The 22745-nt window shown below is 43.9% G+C and overlaps 1 protein-coding gene and 1 non-coding gene across 2 annotated transcripts; both read right to left on the bottom strand.

Annotated features, from left to right (window-relative positions):
* Positions 1-1317: 1317 nt before the first annotated feature.
* Positions 1318-20995, bottom strand: LOC114044862 (nuclear inhibitor of protein phosphatase 1). Its single transcript, XM_027864600.1, has 7 exons — positions 20888-20995; positions 18886-18946; positions 11857-12010; positions 9135-9355; positions 6286-6430; positions 4988-5052; positions 1318-4439 (listed from the first exon to the last, which is right to left on the bottom strand). The coding sequence occupies exons 1-7, from the start codon at positions 20941-20943 to the stop codon at positions 4086-4088; spliced, it is 1056 nt and encodes a 351-aa protein (XP_027720401.1). The 5' UTR covers positions 20944-20995; the 3' UTR covers positions 1318-4085.
* On the bottom strand, positions 16068-16234 carry LOC114045015. The gene has a single exon (XR_003569329.1).
* Positions 20996-22745: the final 1750 nt, after the last annotated feature.

Here is a 22745-nt window from a genome sequence, read left to right as displayed (position 1 = left end):
TTTTTCTAGCCAGAAATCACACCTTGTGGTCTCCCCATCCCCACCCCAGTATGAATAGGGAGGAGCTGAGAACTATTAACCTACCTCCTCATTAATACACCCACTAATCAGGATTGCCTTGCCTTTGCCAGGAGAGGTCCAAATCAGGCCAATTAGAAGGAAGATACACCTGGGTTTAAAAAGCCTTTCCGGGCCTCACTCTGGATCTTTGGCACAAATAGAGGCTAGCCACTGACCTTTTTATTATCAGGCTGTATGTCTCTGATAATAAATGATATCCTGCTCAGAGAACTGCCTCCATTTACCTACTTGTTAAATTTCATTCATGACAACAGCACATTTAATTCCTTCTCCATGAAACTTTTCTTCAGATACTTGACTTGGTGATAGTTATCATCCCCCCAAAGTGGTGAAGATGCTGCCGAACTGGGAAGCCACACAACTAACCACCTCCAATACTCCAGACACCATGCCTTCCTTGATGAGACCTGAGCTCCCCTAAGCCTCTCTGCCTCCTGTATCACATCCACTCCAAGGTCGCCTGCAGTTCACCAAACCCAGGTCATTCTTATACTGCTCAGGTACCCCACCCATCCCCCTCCCTCCTCCAAGAAGGCTTCACTGATTTCCTTGGTTCTGGTATCTCCCCGCCCTGGAGACTTGCATCTCAAGGGTGCAGCCCTCTAACATGCACTTAAAATACTGGTCTATCTCTCTGTAGGCTCCTTGATGTCAAAACAGTTATCTCTGTATTTCTTCTAGTGCCCTGCACACAACAGTGGCTTAAATAAATGTTCATTGAATTAAACTTAAAGGTTTGGCCTACACAGCATTTTTCCCGAGCCATGAATTGCTTATTCCATCTTCCGAACTCCTCAGTATCCCAAGAGGCCAAACTGATTCCTGCCCATCTTGAACTACAACTCAAAAGGAGTCCTCTTGCAATGTAGGAAGTCCCCTTCTAATCCACTGATCCCTGTGATGTGGTCGAGCTTATTTAAAATTAAGTGGGGATTTTTACCTTTAAAAAGGCAGTGGGTCTATGAGTGACCATGTCTCTCTCTGCTCCATGCTGAACAAGAGAATTTTGCATAAAGTAGTTTGAATCTGAACAGCTAACGGCAGGGTTCCATTATCCCGAAGCAACGTGCCCAGCCTGTGCTGAGAGGGCTGAGCAGCGGAGAAGCCATCATTGGCCCCAGGTGTTGTAATATAGAATGAAGCACCTCCTCCTTCAGCTGGGCTCCTGAAATGGACAGAATGAAAGCAGAGGGAAAACATTAGGTTTGCTCCACATACAGAAGGAAACACCACGTGTGCATCTCTCACAACAGTTTTATTACCATCAAGGTATAGGCCAGGAGGCTTTGCTGGACAGTGCCCACCTCATCAGAGAGGAACAAAATACAGAAAGTCCCAAAATTTCTGCTTTGAATACAACACACATGCAACAACAACAACAAAAAAAAACCACTTGCCCAGAACTCATAATTCTTTTAATAATTACCTGGACAAGAAAATCTATCATCACCCAAACACATTTTTGAGGCTCTGTATACATATATCCCATAGATTTTAAAAAACTGCTGTAGATCAATCATGTGCATATACCAGACAAACACACACACACTCGCACCCATGAATGGCAAAATATTGTCCTGACCTCAGGTTATTTGTCCTGTGACTGTGAAATGAGGAAACTGACATGGTATCAACAAATCAGAGGCACTTTTTAGGGGGAAAATGTTTTGGACACCCAAGTGGTAGACTCTGGGTTCTTCTAGCTGCTTTCCCTTCAATTCAAGGGAAAAGCAAGCTGTCTGAGGCTATGAGACAGCTAGGAGACTTGGAGGAAATCAGATCTTCAGAGAACTTCAATCATCTACCAGAAACTGCTTTTCATTTCAGGCTGGAGGCATCTTATAGAAGCACTCAGGAAGCTGGAGAAGGAATGCTAGGGGCAGTCAAGATGCCCCTGGCCCCTGGTGCAGTATCTAGAGTTAAAAAATGGAAATAGAAAAACCAAACCAAAAAATGGAAACAAAAAACCAAACCAGTCCCCCAATCCTGTGGTTGATGCCCCACATGCAGAGCGCAGTATATTCTGGGTTGCTGTTAACAACAGAATCTCTTGTAATTAAAAGGGAATGTTATCCCTGCCGACTATGGGAGCCCAAAATCACAGGCATCACAGCATTCAGAATGTATTCGTGCTGGAGTCTGCTCCTGACCCCAAATAACCTGACTTGAAGGCACTTTTCCATCAGCAAACTGATAATGGGGTCCAGTAAATCTAGCCTGTTCAGCTGATTGGACCGAGGGGGGTCGGTGTAAGACCATTCTCCTCAGGGTCCAGGAGGAGGTTCTTATTAATGGCTCTTTGGGGGGAAAATAAGTCCATCCTCTAGATCAATTACTATAAAGGTGGCCAAGTGCTGAGACTTTCCCCACTCCCCTCAATGGTTCATTCCTCTCTATTCTATCCAATTTATTCCATACTAAAATTAGATCCTAGAATAGTAAGAGATACAAGCTTAATTAAAAACCTATTACCTTTATTGAATGGCAAAACTCCACTATCTTAACCTTTGGCTTCAGTTTGTTTCCACCACCACACTGCCTCAAAAACGTGCCTAATTGGTCCCAGGAGGTGGGGGTGCTGCTCAAGGGGTGGGGGGACAGCTTTGTACAAACCATTCTCACACCAAGCATACACCCTTGGTGGGCAGGGCTGCAGCAGCTTTCTCTCCATGATGAAGGTCAGTACATGTTAACCTATTTTACATCCTTCAGCTCCAGCTGGGGGACCTACATAGCTAATAAGAATTTCCACCTTCATCAGGAATCTTCATTTGCAGCACCAAAATGGGAACAGATCAGTACATCCTGGGATGGGAAACACTTCCTAACCATGGGGGAGCAGGTGATGGGGACTGAAACATTAACCCAGCCCAAATGGCAAAAAGTCGCGTTTAATTTACAATGTAGTCAAGGTTACAGGTAAAAAGCTACACAGAAAGTGTGGAAAAAAGTCTATTTCACAAATGTACAAACCTCTGTCCAATGCTCACATTGATGTTCCTACCTTTGCCTCCTGTGTGTGTAGGTCAAGCTCTGAGCTACCAAAGACTCACATTCACAGGGAGGGGAAGGCTGCTGAATCTAGCCATAAAGTCATCCTCTTCGCAAGAGACGGTCAGCCACTTGCCAAACAAAATCATTCAATGTTCAATTTAAACTACCCTCAAATTGGCCATAACCTTTTAAAAAAAATCATCCTTGTAACATATTTTGAGAGGAGAAATAAAGCCTTGAGAAAACAGTACCGTGGAATCAAATAAGAAACATTTGCAAATGGAGTGCTGATGTTTTATAAGAAAATACAGGTAAAATTAAAACCACATTGTAACCCCAAACTACAGACCTGTATCTAACCATTCTCATCCCAACAGCAAGGACAGAAAGGAAAAGGCCTAACTAGGACCTTAACTTGTTGACTCGGGGAAAAGCTTTAAGTTTAAACCTAAATAAGGTTCCCATGAAGAACTTTAGAACTCTCTTCTGACCAGTCTATAATCCATGAGACCCCCTACTGTCACAGGGGAAATTCATTAAAATCAAAACTATGTGGGTATTTCAAGTACAGCAAATACAAATCAGGTCACATGACCTACATCATCAGGAACACCAGCAGCTTTCCTGCCATACAGCCATCCAACTCATCTTGAATTTTTGGAGACGAAGGCCTGGTGTTCATTACAAATGATATACGTATATATATAACTTCAAATAAAAAAAATGATCCTAAAAGGGAGGTCAAAGGGACTAGAGAAAAGGTGGCTAGGCAGTTTAGCTCAAAGGATGCATGAAATAATTTCTATACATAGAAAGTGTTCTGAAGACAGATCTTTAACGGGATATTTCAACCCCAGCCCCAGCCCCAGTCTTAAAATTACATGGTTAGGACACCAAGAGACATTCTGAAAGACGATACTGCACACATGGAAAGTTTTTTTTTCCTCAGTTCATTAGCCCCCCAAACCACCCTTCCACCCAGTTTCCACCCCACCCCAGGACCAAAAATATCAAATCAATAAGGAGGGTGTGGGCTTCTTGCCAGGCCAAGCTTCCTTTGCATATTTCTTCTTCTTGGGCTCGTTTACAGCTTCAGGATTGTAGACCGCAGGGTTTGGTGCAGGGTTCATATTCACTGCTGATGGCACCACAGGGGTCAAGTCCACCTCAGGAGCAAGGTTTGGGTAGGGCATGGGCAGGCCGCCAATGAGCGCAGTCCCATGGATGCCATGGGACTGAGAGCCTGCCTCACTGTGGGTAGGGGGCAGACCCCCATACAATCCTCCGCTGAATGGAAAGTTCTGCATGCGCCTGCTTACTGACTCCTCCAAACTGAGGGAGCCAGGGCCCTCGACACGTTTCTTCTGGGATTTGCAAAGAAAGAGAGTAAAAAAGAAAGAAAAGAGAAAAGTGAAGCAAAATAATGGATGGACCCCTTGCCTTAAATCAAATTCTATGATAACCCTGAAGGTAAGGACAATTCCCCAGCTTCCTGCATCTACCTGTACTGTTGTCTTAGACTCACAGACTCAGAAGGACCTTAAAGGTCAATCAGTCTAAGCACCCAAATAATAGAGATGGAAGAGGCCAAGAAATAAAAGGAAACACTGAACCCTCCTGGAAATAAAATGTTAAACAGACCCATCACTGGAATGCCTTTTTTGTATCCATATCCACAACGGACAGCACACCAAGCTGGCTGTTGGAAGATGCCTCATGAGCACTATGCAGCCCAGGCAGATATAAACCAAGCAATTATCAGGAGACTGGAAAACTGAGACTGACAGAAAGAATCCCAAGAACCCAATGTAATAATTAACTATGCACTCAAACTCCACTTACACGAGGAAAGGGTGTTTAACAAGACCACACCCACAGCTAATGGCACACTACATATACTGCAACCACATACCTTCACTGGGACCACTGCAGTCTGTACCATGTTTCTGAATCTGCCAACAGAAGGATCCACGTCCTCTGCAAAGGGGAGTGAGAACAAGGTGAGTCTGATGCTTAAGTGGGAAGAAGGCAGACAAACCTTCCATAAAGTTCTTCCTGTGGCACTAACCGTCCCTCTGCAACACTATGTTTTTGTACAACTAATCTATGATATTAGAGGCATATGCCACAAGAACAGGGCTACTCAAAGCCTAGCCCAGCATCTGCCACCCAAGTCAATGTTTTGCCACACTTTGCCAACAGACCTGAACTCTCTAAGGGTTCAATTAACTACACTGTGCAGCAGACTGGGGTAACTAACTCCAGCTCTGCAGCTTGTGAACACATTTTACTAAGTCACAATCATGCTCCTGGACTCTCCTATACTCAGCAGGAGACAGATCAGCTAAAATGACTAAGAATACTAACAGTGTGAAGAAGGGCAGCACAGGTAATGCCTTGCCTATACAAACAATGCATCCCTGAAAAAAATGGTCCATAAAATGAATTTCTAAAACCAAAATCCTTTTTTTATAGGCAATTGGGGTTAAATGACTTGCCCAGGGTCACACAGCTAGTAAGTGTCAAGGGTTTGGTCCGAGGCCAGATGTGAACTCAGGTCTTCCTGACTTCAGGGTGGTGCTGTACCCACTGCGCCACCTAGCTGCCCCCCCAATCCTATTTTAAAACAATCCTGCATTGAACCCATTTGCAATATAGGGAATCCCTCTGTTATGTAAATAGAGCGCTAGACTTGGAATTAGGAGACTGGAGTTGGGATCCCTTTTCTGCCACTTGTTAACTACCAACTTAGTCATAAAATAATTAACATTTATAGAGCACTTTATTTATTTATTTATTTTTTGGGCAATTGGGGTTAAGTGACTTGCCCACGGTCAGACAGCTAGCAAGTGTCAAGTGTTTGGTCTGAGGCCGGATTTGAACTCAGGTCCTCCTGACTTCAGGGCTGGTGCTACATCCACTGTGCCACCTAGCTGCCCCTATAGAGTACTTTATATATAGTCTATCTCATCTGACCCTCTCAAAAGCACTTTGCAGCAGGGAGTACAAATTTTATCATTCCCACTTTACAGATAAGGAAACCGAAGCTCAGAGATGAAGACCCTAAGGTTAACAAGGAGCAGAGCCAAGATTTGAACCCAGGTCTCTAACTCCAATCCCAGCTTTCTCTCCACCAAAGAGAACTTTTGCTTGGTTCTCTGAAAGGACAAGCTTCTTCTCCTCAGGGAACCAGCAAGAATACGCGCTCACCTGGATTGATGATCTCATCATCTTCACTGAACGTTACCCTAGAGTTCTTCCGTTTCCGCTTTGGTCTCTGGATGTCCAAATTCCCTTCCTCAATGGTGAGAGTGGAAATCCGTTTGTTATGGGCTGTGTTGAACTCTGTCAAGTTCTAAGGATGGGTTCACAGAGGAGACAGGGAGTCAGTGTACCTACAGATAAAGGTTTCAGGGCAGGGCAACAAGATAAGAGTATCAGGACTAGGAGAGCCTTTGAAAATTCATCTTGTCCTTTCTAGATAGGCAGGGATCTAGGCTGTTGTTAAAAGTCTCAATTTCCTTTGTTCACATGTTCACATACCTAATGATCCTTATTTGTCAGGATCTGGGAACTCCTCTGTGATTAGTGGAACAAAGATCAAAAAAATGAAGTGAGAAAGCAGGGGCAAATATTACTTGGGCTGAATTATTTGCCTGAAGAAAGGTAATTAAGTTAGTCTTTTATGTGTATCATGATGACAGGCAAAGGGAGGTAGCTGGGCGCAGTGAGACTGGGGGAGCTCCAAAGAACTTGGTTTTAAGCAAAAAGGAAAAGCTGCAGGAGCCCCTTCTCCTGTGACCACTAACTTCTGGCATTAAGATTTTGCTCTCCTTGTCTGCTGCCCATTCTATTCATACCTATGGATCCATCTATCTCAATAACTGACTTTGTCTTCAGCACAGTTACTTGCTTTATCTTCTGCTGGACTTACTCCAATCTGCAATGCAGCCCTGGATGCTCCAATTTCTGGAGACCAGTCCTTGGAGGCTGCTTAGCTGTACAGTGTTTCCCTAGCATTTCACTAAGAGTTGGAGAGGAGGATGGGGAGAAGGCAGGAGGGCAAACAGGAGACAGTAATAGCCAAAGGAGCATCTGGCTGCGGAATTATCAAGCCCCAACCCCTCGTTCTACAGAGAAGAAAACAGGCCCAGAGTGCCAAAGCTGGACTAATAATCCATGTCTCCTGGCTCCCGGGGTTCTTTCCACTACACCAATTTCTCATTTTGGCAACACAAAAATGATACGCTTTCTCTCATTTGCCATATTTACACATACATGTGTCTAAAATAATCACATATACATGCATCTATGACACATGGGAACTGCCTAAAATCATATGCACATATGCTGTAAAACCCAATTCCTACAGAGCAAATGAGAGGAAAGGGTTTAATTTTAATCTTGTGAGTTTGTGCCGAGGAAACGAAAAACTGGTGTCATGAAAAGAATGCTGGGAGTCAGGAGACTGGCTTGAGTTTTGCTCCAGATTTGCTATGGATCTATGCAGCTATGGCTCTGGGCAATTATCTCTGTCTGTGAATGTGTACAAATGTATGTATACATACACACACATGACTCCACCTGCACTATCAGCCCATGTATAGACTCAGAGCTTTAAAAACAACATGAAATTTATTGTAGAAAAAGAAAAAAACCTTTGAGGTCAAAAACAATCAGTTTTCAAAAGTTATCCTAGCAATTCTTCAGGGGTCACTGTGGGCTGACTCAGCAGTTTAAAAAAATTAATGTAGGGCATCATGGAGGATATGGACGACTGGAAAAGCAGCAGCCAGTCATGGACTGAAAAGGAAGCATAAGCAAAGGGAGAGTCCAGAGAGCCACATTGGTACCCATTAGAGGAAGGGCTCCAGTGTTGGGGTGTATTCTCCATAGGGGATTCCTAAAGCAATACAGAATAAAAACACACGAGGTGGGAAGTCCTACAGGGGGCTACAATAACTGTGGTGTAAGGAGCACCCACACAAATAAGATCACAGATCCAGCCAAGTATCAGAGGAATATAAGTTAAATTAAAAATGTAAAACTGACTGAATTAAAAGTTTTATGAACAAGATGACTTTTCATTTGTTAGCTCTAATCAAATCAGTCCTGAACATGAGAAATTGTAAGTTTGAGTTTTAAAAAGCAAAGGATCAAATACATTTGTGCATATTTCAGGGTGATAATTATGTGACTGTCTAAAGCAGAAAGTTAACCTGCTTCCATTTTAAAAAGTAACCCAAGGTGGTCAGCAGTAAGGTGCCATAGCATAGAGTGCTGAACCTGAACTCAGGAAGACCTGGGTTCCAATCCCTGCTCAGATACTCAGGAGCTATCTCCTCAGATACTCAGAACCACCTGTAGCCTCAGTTTCCCCAACTGCAAAATGTGAAAAATAATACCTATAGTACCTACCTCACAGGGTTGCTGTGAGGTCCATACAAAAAAAGCATGTAAACGTTCTTTGCAAACTTTAAAGTGTTCTATAAAATGTCAGTTCATATTAAGGTGCATCAGCAGCAGACCCACGGGAAGCAGCTTCCAGGAAAGGCAGACTGTACCGCTCTAGAAATGGCTTCCTCCTGTGGGCAGCAAGGCCCAGAAAACCAGAGTAAGTCCTGTGTTAACATTCTGAGAGTTTCTAAACTTTGTGGTCTACTCAAAGGAACAGCTTAATAAATAGGATAAAGCTTCTATTCTCTCTTTAAGAAGTCAGCTACAGGAGAGGGACGAACACCTGTAACTCACAGCCTACAATGTGGTCCATGAGCCCATGAGGGTGACAAAGCAAGGGAGATGAGATGTCATGAGACAGATGAGCTTAGCCCCCCTCACCAAATAATCTCCCCATTTCCAGGTGTGATGAAGTAAGCCTGCATCACAATGCCCACTCAGCAACAATGCTGATGTACCTCTGGGACTCTGAGGCTCTCTTTGCTGCTGATTCTTTTGTTCTCCCAAGTGGAGAACTACAAATTACAAGAATGGAGGATGTCTCTGCATTATTTACATTCCACACACTAGTCCAAAATATCAAAACAAGACCACAAAATTACATCAAGCTCAGTCTCCTCTTCTGGGAGGCCCAGTAGGCCCTTGAGTTCATCATCCTCTCCACCCATCTTCTCATCTCCTTTCACAGCTGATGGCAATGTCTGAGGCTTCTCACGAAGAGTGTATGCCCGGGTAGAAGCACCAAATGAGACTGTGGAGTCGATGGGGATCTGCTGTGGCTTGTGAGGTTCCAATCGAATGTGACCCAAGAATGTGCCGTGTGCTGGGAAAGATCAGAAAGGTAGGAGTGAGAAATGAGACACTCTGTGGTGTCCCTGAATTTGGAGGGGGGAGAAGATTCTCTACAACCTTCCAGTCCCAAACCACAGTAACCTCCCAGCTCACTAACACCCTGAAGTTTATCCTAATATAGTTTGACAGTAAGAGAACACTCATACACATTCTCTCATTTGAGCCTCACAACAGGCCATGAGGTGAGCAACATAAGTATTCTTATTCTCATGTTATAGATAACAAAACTGAGGTTGAGAGAGACTAAGTAACTAGCCCAAGGTCACAAAGCCAGGAACAATCAGAGCTGGATTTCAAGACCCTAGGTCTCCTGGCCTCTCCCCAACACATCAAGCAACCAGCTCAAGAGACAATTTGCTTATAAGCAATGACTGTATATATGTAGGATTTCTTATATTGCAATCAGGTTTCTCTGGTCAGAAAATTCACGCATTCACTCACACAATCCTGGACACCCCCTTCTTCTGCCTTTTAAAAACCTGGTTCCCTTTCCTGAACTTTGAACGTTTCCAGCTCATTCCCTACAAAGATTCAAATTCAACTGCCCTGGCATTCTGAATGCTACTCTGCTGCCAGGTCACCCTGGTCCAGTCTAAGGTGAAGCAGAAATGTCTCAGTTTCTACCAACTATCACAATGTGTACCGATGCAATGGTTATGAACTGGGCAGCTGAGACCTGTAAACCTGAGTTTCTCTAAGACAGAAAAAGACCTGGCTAAAAGAATGAGTGTTTCAGGACCACCCTGATCCCCTTCCAAGATTTTTCCACTTGAGCTCACCAAAATGAGGATCTGAGACTAACATATATATGAATGAAGAGGGGATTGTGGGAGATGAGGCTCTCCTAAGGCAATGCCAGTGCCATCATATGTCACTCACGGAGAACCAAAGGGGCTGAATAGCCATGAAGCAAGACCTCATGTAATGAACACATGTGGGAAATGAACAAGCTGAAACTTCAGATTCACTGAAGTGATTCTCAAGCTGTATATAAATTATTTGTGGTCAAGTTTTTAATCCAATTTTGGTTTCCAATGGTCACTCAGCATATGTTAAGGCTACCTCTTTTGCTATTAGTTGTCATCTTCTCTGGGCACAAATGAAAATTGTCAGTGATTCACGGAGGCAGCTAAGTGGCTCAATGAATAGAGTGCCAGGCAAGGAGTCAGGAAGACTTGAGTTCAAATTTGACCCCAGGTACTTATAGCTGTGTGACTCTGGGCAAGTCACTTAATCTGTTTGCCTCAGTTTCTTCATCTGTAAAATGGAGATTATAATAGTACTTACTACCCCCTGCAAGGGCTGTTGTGAAGAAAAGATGAAATAACAATTGCAAGGCGCTTAGCACAGTGCTCAGCACATAGGCGCTATATAAATGTTAGCTATTATCGGTCCAAGTAAGCCAACATTCCTAAAGTGAGATCTCTTTAAAAGTATAGTATGAAGGGGGAGAAATGTGTGTGTAAGAGAAATGTCTACATACAGAGTGTACAATACACATGATGGTGGGGAGCGAGGAGGTAGGGGAGAGGAAGAGGAGGAGAGAGCGAGGGAGGGAGACAGGGATGACAGAGAGAGAGAGATTGATGTTGAAAGCTAACACCACAATTGATTATACTCAAGTTTTACACAAGCCAGATTCTGGGATAAAAGTGTAGCACTTATTCAGATTAGTCACAAAGCAATTTTAATATCAGCCAAAGTAAAACAATCAGGATGATGAATTTTCTGCAATAAAAAAATTCAAATTACTTTCCAAGTCAAATAATCCCACACTTACTTTCAAAACTGTTCCCTCTCTCCACTAGTACAGTTAATACTGGCATACTCTGCACAATATTGTGACCTGTCCACTGTTATTTTACAGTAATATCATTACTATACTACAACCAGATCCCACTGCTTTGTCTTTTGGCTGATCACCTCAGGACAGCAGTGACAAACTGAATTAGAGCTCAAGTCCTCCTTGGCATTAAATTCTTTGAATTTTAGGCTCATTTTAGAACACTACTTCCACACAACTAACTGTTCTCCATAATGCTGGTTCATGTAATGCCGCAGTTTCACAGGAGCAATCTCTGATGTTGGGTAGGATTAAGGCCTCTGTCCAAGTGAGGATCTGTCACTTACAAGTTTCTCTATAAATTCTTAGGTTCCAGAAGGCAGCCTCTCCCTAACCCCCACTCCCTGGTCGTAGGGAGGCTGCCTCTCTCTCTGTTTTCCTACTGCCTTCTCTGAAGGAGAGGGAGGGAAGCCTTTCCTATATACCCTCTCCCCCTTTATCATCCAGTTCCCATCATCAGTTATTTCAGGGGAAGAAGATGGCTACAATGGCTGGAAAAGAGCAGGCAAGAGTTAAATTACATTTGCAAAACTGAATGAAAACTTTTAATTTCCCTTTGAATTAGCAGCAAAGTATCATTTAAAAACTGATTAGTCCAAAGTAGTTTTATATGAAGTAAAGTTACTTACTACTGTTGAGATCTATTAGGAAAACTCTCTTCAGATGCTTGTGGTAGACCAAGGCAGCATGGACTCGAGAGCAAGACTGGTGATCAATGGTAAAATCACATAGATCAGGGTTTCTCCCAAACAGGTAATACTTCTTTTCATCAATGATCAGTTTCTAAGGTTGAGTACCAAATAAACAACATTACTTAATCTTGCATTGACAGCTTTCCCCCGAAGCTTTCCAATCATTAAAGATATTTAGTTAAATAGTCTTTTGCAGTCTGATAGTTCTTTGCCGAAGACAAAAATATTTTTTGAGACTATTAGGATGAAGACTTTAGAAATTTTTGATAACGTGGATTCATTACATTTCATAACACTTCTCCTAAACAGAGATCACATGTCAAGTTCAGGAATAAGGTTCAATTTTTTCCCCCACTCACAGAATCTCACATTTGGAAAGGACGCCGGAGGACATTTAATCCAATCCGCCCTTGTCTGTAACAATATCCCAGATAAACAGTGGTTCCAGCTTTTGCTTGAAGACTTCTAGCAACTGGAAATTAATTTGCTTCCATTTCCCATTCTACTTTTGAACAGTTAATTACTACAAAGTTTTCCCCTACACCAAATGGAAATTTGCATCTCTACAACTTCTAAACTCACTACTCCTATTTTGGAGTCAAGCAAAACAAGACATCCCTATTCCATGTGATGGCCTTTCAAATGTTTTAAAAGAGGAATCATGGCTACCCTACGGAGGGCTCCTATTTTCCACAGCTTCTTCAACCAAACCTTTAATAATGCCATCATCTCTGGGCTTCTCCTATTCTGGTGGCCTTTTTCTGGATACATGCCATTCTATCATGGGTCCCCCCAAGCAGCTAATGCTTTCTCTCTCCAAATCCCTGGCCTTTATTCTGTATATACTTATCTAAATATATGTTGTCTCCCCCATTAGAATGTCAAATCCTGAAGCGCAGGGACAACTTAGTTTTATCTTTCTATCAGCAGGCCCTGGTGTATAGCAGCTGCTCTTTAAATAAAGCTCACTGCTGAACTGTCACCCTATGATAAGGGCAGGGGGACGGGGGGGCGCACGCAAGACCCTCAGCTCATTCATTCTCTTTTTAAGTTAACTCGTTTTCTACCCTCTCTCACTATACCATCACCACCACCAAACAACGCTATTTAAAAATTAAACTTTTCATATTGCCTAATTTCAAGCTGAAACTGAAAAGGAAAAGGACAAGGCACAACTAAAGCAACGAGACTGACCTGAACGCATTCATTCGGATTTGCCTATCCAAACCAGTGCTATTCATCACAACAGTCACCCTGGGAAGTTGCTCAGAGCATTCAGAAAACAAATCCTATTTATGAATCCCAGCATAGGCTCAGTCCTACAGGCTGATGGCTTTAACTTTGACCAAAACCACTAGCCTCCAGCGTGACTGCACATCTTATTCACTGGATAAAGCTCTGTGTGACTTTTGACAGTATTCACCTTCAAAGGACAATGGTTGCCAGCCCTGAGGATGCACAAAAGAACACACCACAGATTCTGAAGTCAGCTGCCAAAAGTAAAGGCAGCTCCACAGAAAAGCAAAAGAGGCAGCATATGGGCTCTTCCAAGGTACTCTAGAGAACAAGCCTCACACCTGCAGGACAGGGCTGGGTTTCTTTTTTAAATCAAGTTCCTTTTAAAATCAACTTCATTTTTTAAAAACATATTCTTTCCTAAATAAAGAAGGGTAACAAGGAAGGGTGGCCCAGGGAATGGCACTATTAGGAATCAGGAAATCCTCAGTTACAGGATCCACAGAAGACTACTGCTTCCCTGGCTGCCTCAGTTTTTCTATTACAAAATATAGATAAATGACTTGGAAGACAAAATCTACCACACTGAGGTCACAACATTTTCATTAATTTATTTACACCAAAATAGAGGTGTTTCCAATAAGCTATATCTGTAGCAGATGCCAGGCCCAGTGCAGTGCGAAGGAACGTCAAACTCAAAAAGAAACAAGGCCACTAAAATGCACAAAAGGATCTTTGCCTCAGCATAGTAACTTAGAAAATCACTTATTAACATTTATGTTTTTTAATTTATGTATTTTAATTTATTTCATTAAATATTTCCCAAGTACATTTTAATTTGTTCCTGCATGTCTGACGCCTCTGTCACGGGCCATGGTATTTTTAAATATTCAAACTCATTGACCATAACCTAATTTACTTTGGCTTCAGCTTAAATTAGTTCAAGTTAACCTGGATATGTGGCTCTATGCTCAACACACACAATGTTCAACAGTTGATGCTCAATGGGTGGCTTCCAGTTTGAGCCTGTCGCCTGTGGGCCTGGCAGACCGTGGGTCTGAGTCACTCAGTTACTGAGCTCTATGTAGCACGTGCCCTCCTTCCTGATAGCTCTCTTCTCTCCTGGCTTCAGTATCGTGCATCTCAAACTGTCATGCTCTCATTTTACAGTTGAGAAAATGGGAGTCTCAGAGAATTGCAATGACTCACCCAAGGTCACACAGGTCATGAAGTAACCTAACCAAGCAAGGATCTGAGCCTGAGACCTCTGACTCCAAACCGAGCTTGCCCTTCAAAGCTGGCACCCCTCACTTCTGCTCTTTGCTTCTCTTCTCCTTGGTGACCTTATCTACTCCCATGGCTTCAATTATTAGCAATTATGCAAATGACTCCCAAATTTCTATCTTCCATCTCACTCTTTTCCCTAGGGCTCCCAGGCTGGATCTCCAACTTCTGGCTGGATCTTGTCATCCAGACATACCAACGGAAGCTTAAATTTGGACATGTCTAGGAATGAACTAATTCTCCCTCTAACCTGCCTTTCCCCCTTACCTTCTCCATTCTGGTTAATGGCACCACTACTCTGCCAGTATCCCAAAGAGGTCAATTTTAACTTTTCTTTCTTCCTTGCCCCACATATCCTAGCAGCTGCCAAGCACTTCTACCTTCAAGATATAGCTTGAAGAAAGTAAACGAACATGCCATTTATTAAATGCCTACTATGTGCCAGGCATACTCAGTGCTTTATAAATATTATCTCATCTGATCCTCACAATAATTTGGAGATAGGAGCTATTATTATCTTCATTTTACAGATGAGGAAACTGAGGCAGAGAGGTTTTGGGACTTGCCCAGGGACACACATCAAGTAAGAGTCTTGAGTTGGGATTTGAATCCAGGACTGGTGTTCTATCCACAGCACCACTTAATTGCCCTCAGTTTGGTCCTGAACCCTTTCTCTTCGCCCCACCACCCCCACAAACACCTTTGTCCCATTCTTATTCTCTTTTTATGTAGGCTATAACAACAATCTTTTAACTCTCCATCCTACCTTCATCCTATCCCTTTTCATTCCAACCTTCACACTGCTTCCCAAGTAATCTTCCCAATGCATTGTGACGGTCAAGTCAATCCTCACTCAAAAACCTTCAGGGATTCCCTAGCTGCTACCATATAAAATACAAACTCCAGCATTCGATGCCCCTTAAATTCTGAATCTAACCTACCTTTCTGGCCTCATCTCATTCTAGTCTCGTTCACATATTCTCAAGCCAGTCAAACTGGTCTGTCTTCCACTCTCTCCTGCACTCTGTCTCTGTGCCCCATGCCTAACACAGATTCTCCTTCCATCTCTGCTGCAATCCCACCCAATGTCCTATGCAAAGCTCTTCCCAGAGCCCTCTACACCTCATGCCTCAGGTGAAAGTGATTTTCCTTCTCAAATTGCTCACATCTTTTTGTCTGAACTTCTTTTTTGCATTTATCTCCCTCTGCCTTGTATCAGAGTTATCTGTATCCATGTGTCCTATCATCTTACCTATCTTCACCAACTTGGACAAAGTAAATGCTTTAATAGAAGTCTGTTTGTTGAAGTTTGTTGAAATTCTGAGATAGGCCACAAACTGTAAAAAATATAACATAACAGCTATCCATGCCAAATTTCTCATAGCATTCTCCACTCATGTTTTATAAATATAGATCATGAATTTATGATGGCAAATTGACTCTTTACAGATCTTGAGAATGCCGTCAAATAACGTAAGGCTTATAATAAGTCTGACAACCCACTCCACTGCTCTCAAAGTTACAACCACTTCTCAGACTATGAGATTTCTCTCAATCTGAATTCATTTTAAGCAGGCTAGTCTTGTGCTTTTCAGTCCAGCCATTATTCCTAGTCTGGCTATCATCGGGACTGTACCTTTGAGTTATAACCCAGAGTGCTCACCTCAACATGCTGGGCTTAAAAGACTCATGGTTTACTTTAATATTGCACTTATAAAACCCAGCTATCACAAGGTACATCCCAACCTTCTGGAGCAGCTCAGGATACAGATAGCTTGGTTAGTATCAAGTGCTTGATAATTCCATAGAGATAAGACCTGTTCCGGTCTGTTGCTAATAAAAATGACAAGAAGACACTCTTAGGATTGTGACTTGCCAGTTATGTCTCACCCAGTCATCTAACAGCATTTAAAGAGGACAGAGATTTCACTCTAGGAATCAATAGCCAATCTTACAAATTATGCCTACTTGTCTTCTTCCCCCAATACTGATAATAGAGATGTTGGCTGAATTCTAGTCAAGTCAAGAATTCATCAAAAGCTTAATATGTGCCAGGCACTGTGCTAAGAGACTGGGGAAAAAAAAAAAAGACAAAATCCTGTCCCTACCCTCAGGGAGGTCACAGTCTAATGGAGGAGACAAAATGCAAACTATGCACAAACAAGACATAAACAAGATATACTGGGAGAAGTCTCAGAGGGAGGAAACCTGGGAAAGGCATCGTGTAGATGGTGGGACTTTAGCTGAGACTTGCAGGCAGCCAGAGAAGTCAGAGGTGGAGATGAGGAGGGAGAGGGTTGCAGGCACAGGGGGATGGCCAGTGAAACACTTGAAGTCAGGAGACGGAGAGTAGTTTGTGAGGAATGTTCAGTCAATAAATATTTATTAAGCTCCTACTACATACTAAGCACTGTGCTAAGTGTCAGAGATAGAAAAGCAAAAGACAGACCCTGCCCGCAGGGAGCTCAGTCTAATGGGGGAAACAACTTGCAAACGACCATGCACAAACACGATACAAACGGATCAAGTGGAGGTAATCTCAGAGGGAAGGCACAACAATTAAGAGGGGCTGTGAAAGGCTTCCTGTAGAAGGTGGGATTTTAGCTGGGGCTTGAAGCCAGGAGGGGGAAATGAGGAAGAAGAGAAGTCCAGGCACAGGGGACAGCCAGGAGCATATTACTTGAGAAATAGTAAGGAAGCCATGGGATTGCAGAGTACACGGGTATAAGAGTGAGTGTGTGTGTGGGTGTGTGTGCATGTGCGTGCACGCGCACCCGCAAGCACACACAAACATGTATGTATGTGTGTGTGTGGTGAGGGGGGCTGCAGGTTATAAAGGGCTTTGAACACCAAACAGAGGATGTTCTGTTTAATCCTGGAGACGATCGGGGTCAACGGAATTTATTAACTAAGGGGTGACATGGTTAGCCCTGGATTTTAGGAAAATCTACTGCATAGCTGAAGGGAGGATGGATTAGAGCTGGGACAGCCTGGAGGCAGGGAGATCAACCAGAAGGCCATTGCAATAGTAACTGAATTTCTTCCCTAAGGGTCCTTTAGCAAAGACTATTACAGATTTCTAGAATGCTCTATCATAAAGTGCTTCATATACATTTCAACTCAGTATTCCAGGTTAATCTTCCACTAAATTTCCCAGGTGTCTCTTATCATGTCTCAAAAGTCCCCTGGGCACTTGGAAAGTTATGCCACTGAAATACAAGGTCTGGCAAATTATACCAAGCTTGAAAACCTTTGGGTACAGAACAGTGATGGATTCATCTACCTGTCACTTCAGCCCAGCTTAGCTAAGTCTGGAAAGTTCAGCGAGAGGAGGCTCACTCCCAGGTGATGATTTGGGGGGTTTTTAGACCCAGGGCTTTATGAATGGGTTGTCTACTAAGGGCTGTGATCTGTACTGGTGCACTTCTGAAACCAGATTCACAGACCTTCTGAAGTACTTCGTGCAATAATCTCAACAGGAGGGTCTTGAAAGTTCTACTTCAAAAGTAGAACCTATGACAAAACAACTAGAAGTGACTGGCCTGAGATTAGACTGAATGTGTATGCAGAACAGAGCCAGCTCTTCATTTCAACTCACACTCTAACATAGCGCATTCCAACAGGGACCAATAACAAACAACCCAGTCAGGAGGATCCTTCATACAAGGAGCTGATAGCAGGCTACTTGTCAAGCAGACAGTAGGACAGTACAATGAATAATGTGCAACAAGCAAAGAGAAATCATAATTCAATAATATTGCTTGGACTAAAAATCCTGAGTAAGTGCTGAAACTGATTTAAATCACAGAGGTTGTTTGGTCCACCTCCTTACATGACTTTAGCAACTCTGATCCTGTCTCTTGGTGATAAATATGTTGCAACCTAGGAACAATTCTAACCCCTGAAAGTCTTATATTTAAAAGTTCCATCTGGAGTCTGGTTAAGGACCCTCAGCTTCTAATTATGGGCTCCTTGGACAAAGTCATCATCCTCACTCCAGTTTTAAAAGCATGGCTCCTTATTAGCTTTGTCCAATCCTCTGAGCAAAACTCAAGGACAATCCTTATAAAGGCCTCCTTCCCATGCTCTGTATTCCATGCGATTTATTGAGCTAATTAATTCCCAGTACATTCCACATATCCCAGGCTGCTTCCCAGAAAGAGAAACAGAAGTTTCTTATGGGCCCTTTGCCTGTATCTTCTCCTTAAGAGTTCAAAGATGCATGACCTATTAAAAACCCTTCACTGGGAAGCTGGAGGAGCTAACATATACCTCAGTGTCTGAAAGAGATACATGTAGTTCAATGTGTTACATCATTAAGTGCTTTTAATGAAAAAAATTGGGAACTGAAAATAGCATTACTGGAAAACAAAGCACAGGAATGGGGGTGGGAAGTGACTCATGTTTTCCCATGTTGGAAAAAACACATGATATGTATTTTCATACCTCAATTAACTTGTCTCCTTTGACTACATCCAGATGTAAACCAGGTGGGGGTTTACCTGCCCTAGAAAATAAAGAGAAAAACACCTTCAAGATGAGTACAATGAAAGCTATTTACAGTTTCTGTTCCCATTGAGTGTCGAAGCTCTCAACCAGCCTATAATTAGTTCACGTTCAAGAAGAAATGCCATCTCCTTCGCTGTTATTACAGCTCCTTTCCACTTTTGATGCTGTACTTCTCCAATGATTCAACTGCTCCAAAACAGACTTCAGTTAAGCAATATTTAGAACAGCAGGAAAGAAACCTATATTTTAAAACCATATGTCTACCTTGCAGAGCAGGCCTATAAAGATAGAATGCTTCCAGCACAGTGATCAGAGAATCTGGGCTTGATTCTAAGGCCTGCCAATTATAATCTGAAAAGGCAGAATAAACTAAGAGGTAGCTGGGGCTGAAGGTATGAAATAACATGTCAGGAAAGCTCAAAGTTGGTCAAACCACAGTACAAGTAGAGACCAGTAACTTGGACCTTGAGTTCTGAGATAAAAACAAATGCTGCCCAGCTTGGCGTCATAGGTAACCTTGGCATAGGAACCCCCCTACTTGACATTCTTTGAGGACAAATACATAAAAGAGTACTGGAAGCATCTGCTGGCTATTCCTGTCAGGTAGTACTGTCTCTGTATCCACAATAGCTATGATACCTTGAAATTTGCTGCCCACGAGATCATGTCAATGGAGGCCCAGGGATGTATTCAGTAACAAGAGTCAGGAAAGGGATCATGCTGCATCAAAACCCTTCTACTCTACTCTTTCATGTCATTTCCTATGAAAGCCTATGGTCAAATAAGACCTTGCTCTAGCATCGGGGCTAGACCTCAGTGAAAAAAATGCAACCTTATCAATGTCTGCCTAACCCATAAATATCTAACTAAGAGTAGTAATAACAGTCATCTCATGACCTGGACTACATCCTCCTTAGCACACAATGAAAGAGAAGGTATGTGCCCACCATGTCCAGAAGATGGAATGGATGCTCACCAAGTTCAACCCATTTTGTGCCACAACCTTAAGACTGAATTAATGTAGGTGCCAACAGTCTGTGAATGGAGGTAGCACGCTCTACTCTAGAGGAATCCCTGGATTTGAGGTCTGTGGATTCTGGACACCAATCTTAACTCAGCTATTTTTTAAAACTGTGTAGCCTTGGGCAAATGGTTCTGTATCTCTGGATTTCCATTTTTCTCACTTGTCAAAGGCAGGGGCTGGACTCTAAGCTCTATCTCTAAAGTTTCTTCAAATTCTGCAAGTCTAGCTTTTAAGATGCCTTCCAATTCTGACATCTGATGATCACTGGAGGTCAGTGCCCTCGCTCTGCGCTTGCTTCCTTCCCTCTCTGTCATAAGAAGAGGACTGGAGGGAGCATCTCAAAGAGCACAGGGCTTGGCTGCCAAGGGAAGGCTTTGGGGACCCAGCTTGGGGGGTGGGGGAGGGAGGCCAAAGGTGGAGGAGAAGGAGGGAGGAAAAGCCTCAGACCCAGGGAGCCCTTAGAGATGAGAAGAGGCCAGCTCCAGGCTTCCCATCCCGGGCAACAGCCCTCGGGCAGGACAGGAGAGGATGTCTGCGGTTTCTCTCTCCCTCCAGTCCGTCCGTCCGTCCGTCCGTCCGCCTACCTCTCTCTAGATCCAGGGCTGGCCCCTCTCTGCCTGTCTCAGGCGTCTCGGTCCTCAGGGACCTAAGAGGGAAGGCGGGGGGGGGAGGGAGGGAGCCCCTCCCCCTCCGGCCTCCCCCCTCCCCTCCTCCAGCGGCCTCCAGCCCGACCCCCGGGGCCCGGGCCGCCCAGGTGAGGGGAGAGGAGGAGAGAGGGAAGCAAGGATGGAGGATGGAGGCCGACTCCTCTCTCTGTGCCTCACAAGCCCGCCCGCCCCAGGCCCGAGGCCTGACCGCGGTACCCCGGAGACGCTCCCGCCCCAGAACCGGCCCGCCCCGGACCCCAGCGCTCACCAAGTCGGGCAGTCAAACAGCGGGAGACTAGAGCCTGAGTTCGCGGCTGCCGCCATCTTGCGTCTCCCCCTCCCATTTGGAGAACCCAAAGCATGCCGGGAAGTGGGAGGACTGAACTGGGGAGGGGAGGCGAGGAGAGAGATCCCAGCAGTCCATGCGCGCTCCTCCACCCCCTCCTCCGAAACAGACCCCTCATCTCAAAGACCTAATTGCGAGATCTCCGAGAGCGCACGCGCTCCTCTGTCTCGCCCTTCTCATCTGCCTGCGGGTTTGGCGGTTTGAGCCTTGGCCATTATATTTGGGCCTGTTGAGAACTCCTGTACTTAGAGCCTCCGTTTCTAGTTAACACTGACTAGATGGTCTCTAACATCTTGTGTTTTAAGGCCTCTCCCACCTCTGACATCCTATGTTCTAAGGACCCTCCCAGTTCTGACATTCTCTGTTCTAAAGGCCCTCCCAGCTCTGACATCCTGGGTTCTAAGGGCCCTTTCACCTCTGACATTTTATGTTCTTGGGCTCCTCCTAGCTCTGACATCTTTTGTTCTAGGGCCCTCCCAGCTCTGGCATCCTGGGTTCCAAGGGCCCTCCCAGCTCTTACATTGTGTTCTAAGAGCCCTCCCACCTCTGACATTTTATATTCTAAGATCCCTCCAGCTTTTGATGTGGTCCAAGGGTGCTAGGAACCCCGAAATGCAAGGGTACAGGGCAGGTCTGCCTCGAAAGGATTCACCCACTCAAGCCTTCTTTCAGTCAGAGTAATGAGGTTTTTTTCTAACATGGCCTGGCCAGATTCTAAATCTTCACAATTTAATGGGGGTAAGAAAAAGACTGAGAGGGGCAGCTAGGTGGCACAGTGGATAGAGCAGCGGCCCTGAAGTCAGGAGGACCCGAGTTCAAATATGGCCTCAGACCAAACACTTGACACGTACTAGCTGTGTGACCTTGGAGAAGTCACTTAACCCCGACTGCCTCACCAAAAAAAAAAAGAAAAGAAAAGAAAAGAAAAAGACTGAGAAAATCTGGAAGGGATCAAGAAGCAGCAAGTAGCCTAGGGTGGTCCAAAGGTAACAGGGAAAGGGGGGAGGGGATTAAGGAGTGTCAAGTAAGCTAATTAAGTAATCAAAGTGGGGTGGGCCAGATACCTCAGGCCAATGCCAGGGACTGGGTTCCTGCAATTTGTGGGAAAGTTCAGGGGCTTTTCCTTTTAGAGGTCCAGATCCCATCCCCCCATCATTTTGACATTCTGCAACGGATAACTCTATCCATGGTGTGGAGTCAGAAAGACCAGAGTTTAAATCTCGCCTCACTTACAAACTGTGTGACCCTGGGTAAGTCACTTAACTTCAGTCTGCCTCATTTTCCTCAACTGTAAAATGGGCATAATACCTACCTTTGTAGGGTTGTGAGGATCAAATGAGATAATATTTATGCAGTGTTTAGCGCAGTGCCTGGCACATAGTAGACCTGTAATAAATACTTGTTTCCCTCCTTTCTTGTAGTTCTAATTTTCTGTGTTCTAAAGTCCTTCACAGCATTGACACTTTATGCACTACAGCCGCTTCCAGATGACTTTGTAATGTAAGGTTCCTCCTAAGTCTGACCTTCTGTGTTCTATGGCTCTTTTCAACTTTTACATTTTATGTTCTAAGGTACCTTCCAGTTTTGACATTGTGTTCTGAGGCCCCTTCCAGCTCTGAGGTCCTTTTAAGATCTAATATTCTGTGTGTGCTGTCCTACACACAATTTCTTCTAGCATTCTGTTATTAAGGCTGCTCCCAGCTTTGCCATTTTATATTTTAAGGCCCCTTCTAGCTTTGATATTAGGGCAGCAAGGTGCTGCAGTACAGAGAGCACTGAG

The sequence above is a fragment of the Vombatus ursinus genome, unplaced genomic scaffold (genome assembly GCF_900497805.2).
Source record: "Vombatus ursinus unplaced genomic scaffold, bare-nosed wombat genome assembly UNPS02014775.1, whole genome shotgun sequence".
Lineage (NCBI taxonomy): Eukaryota > Metazoa > Chordata > Mammalia > Diprotodontia > Vombatidae > Vombatus > Vombatus ursinus.
Note: the sequence above shows the minus strand (reverse complement) of the source record. Positions and strands in the feature narration are given on the sequence as shown.

Coding starts and splice junctions, on each gene's coding strand:
- LOC114044862 (XM_027864600.1), bottom strand. CDS start 20,943: ATGGCGGCAGCCGCGAACTCAGGCTCTAGTCTCCCGCTGTTTGACTGC. Junction 6,431..9,134: donor AAGAGGAGACTGAGCTTGAT/GTAATTTTGTGG, acceptor ACCCATCCTTAG/AACTTGACAGAGTTCAACAC. Junction 4,440..4,987: donor CTGCAGTGGTCCCAGTGAAG/GTATGTGGTTGC, acceptor TGCAAATCCCAG/AAGAAACGTGTCGAGGGCCC.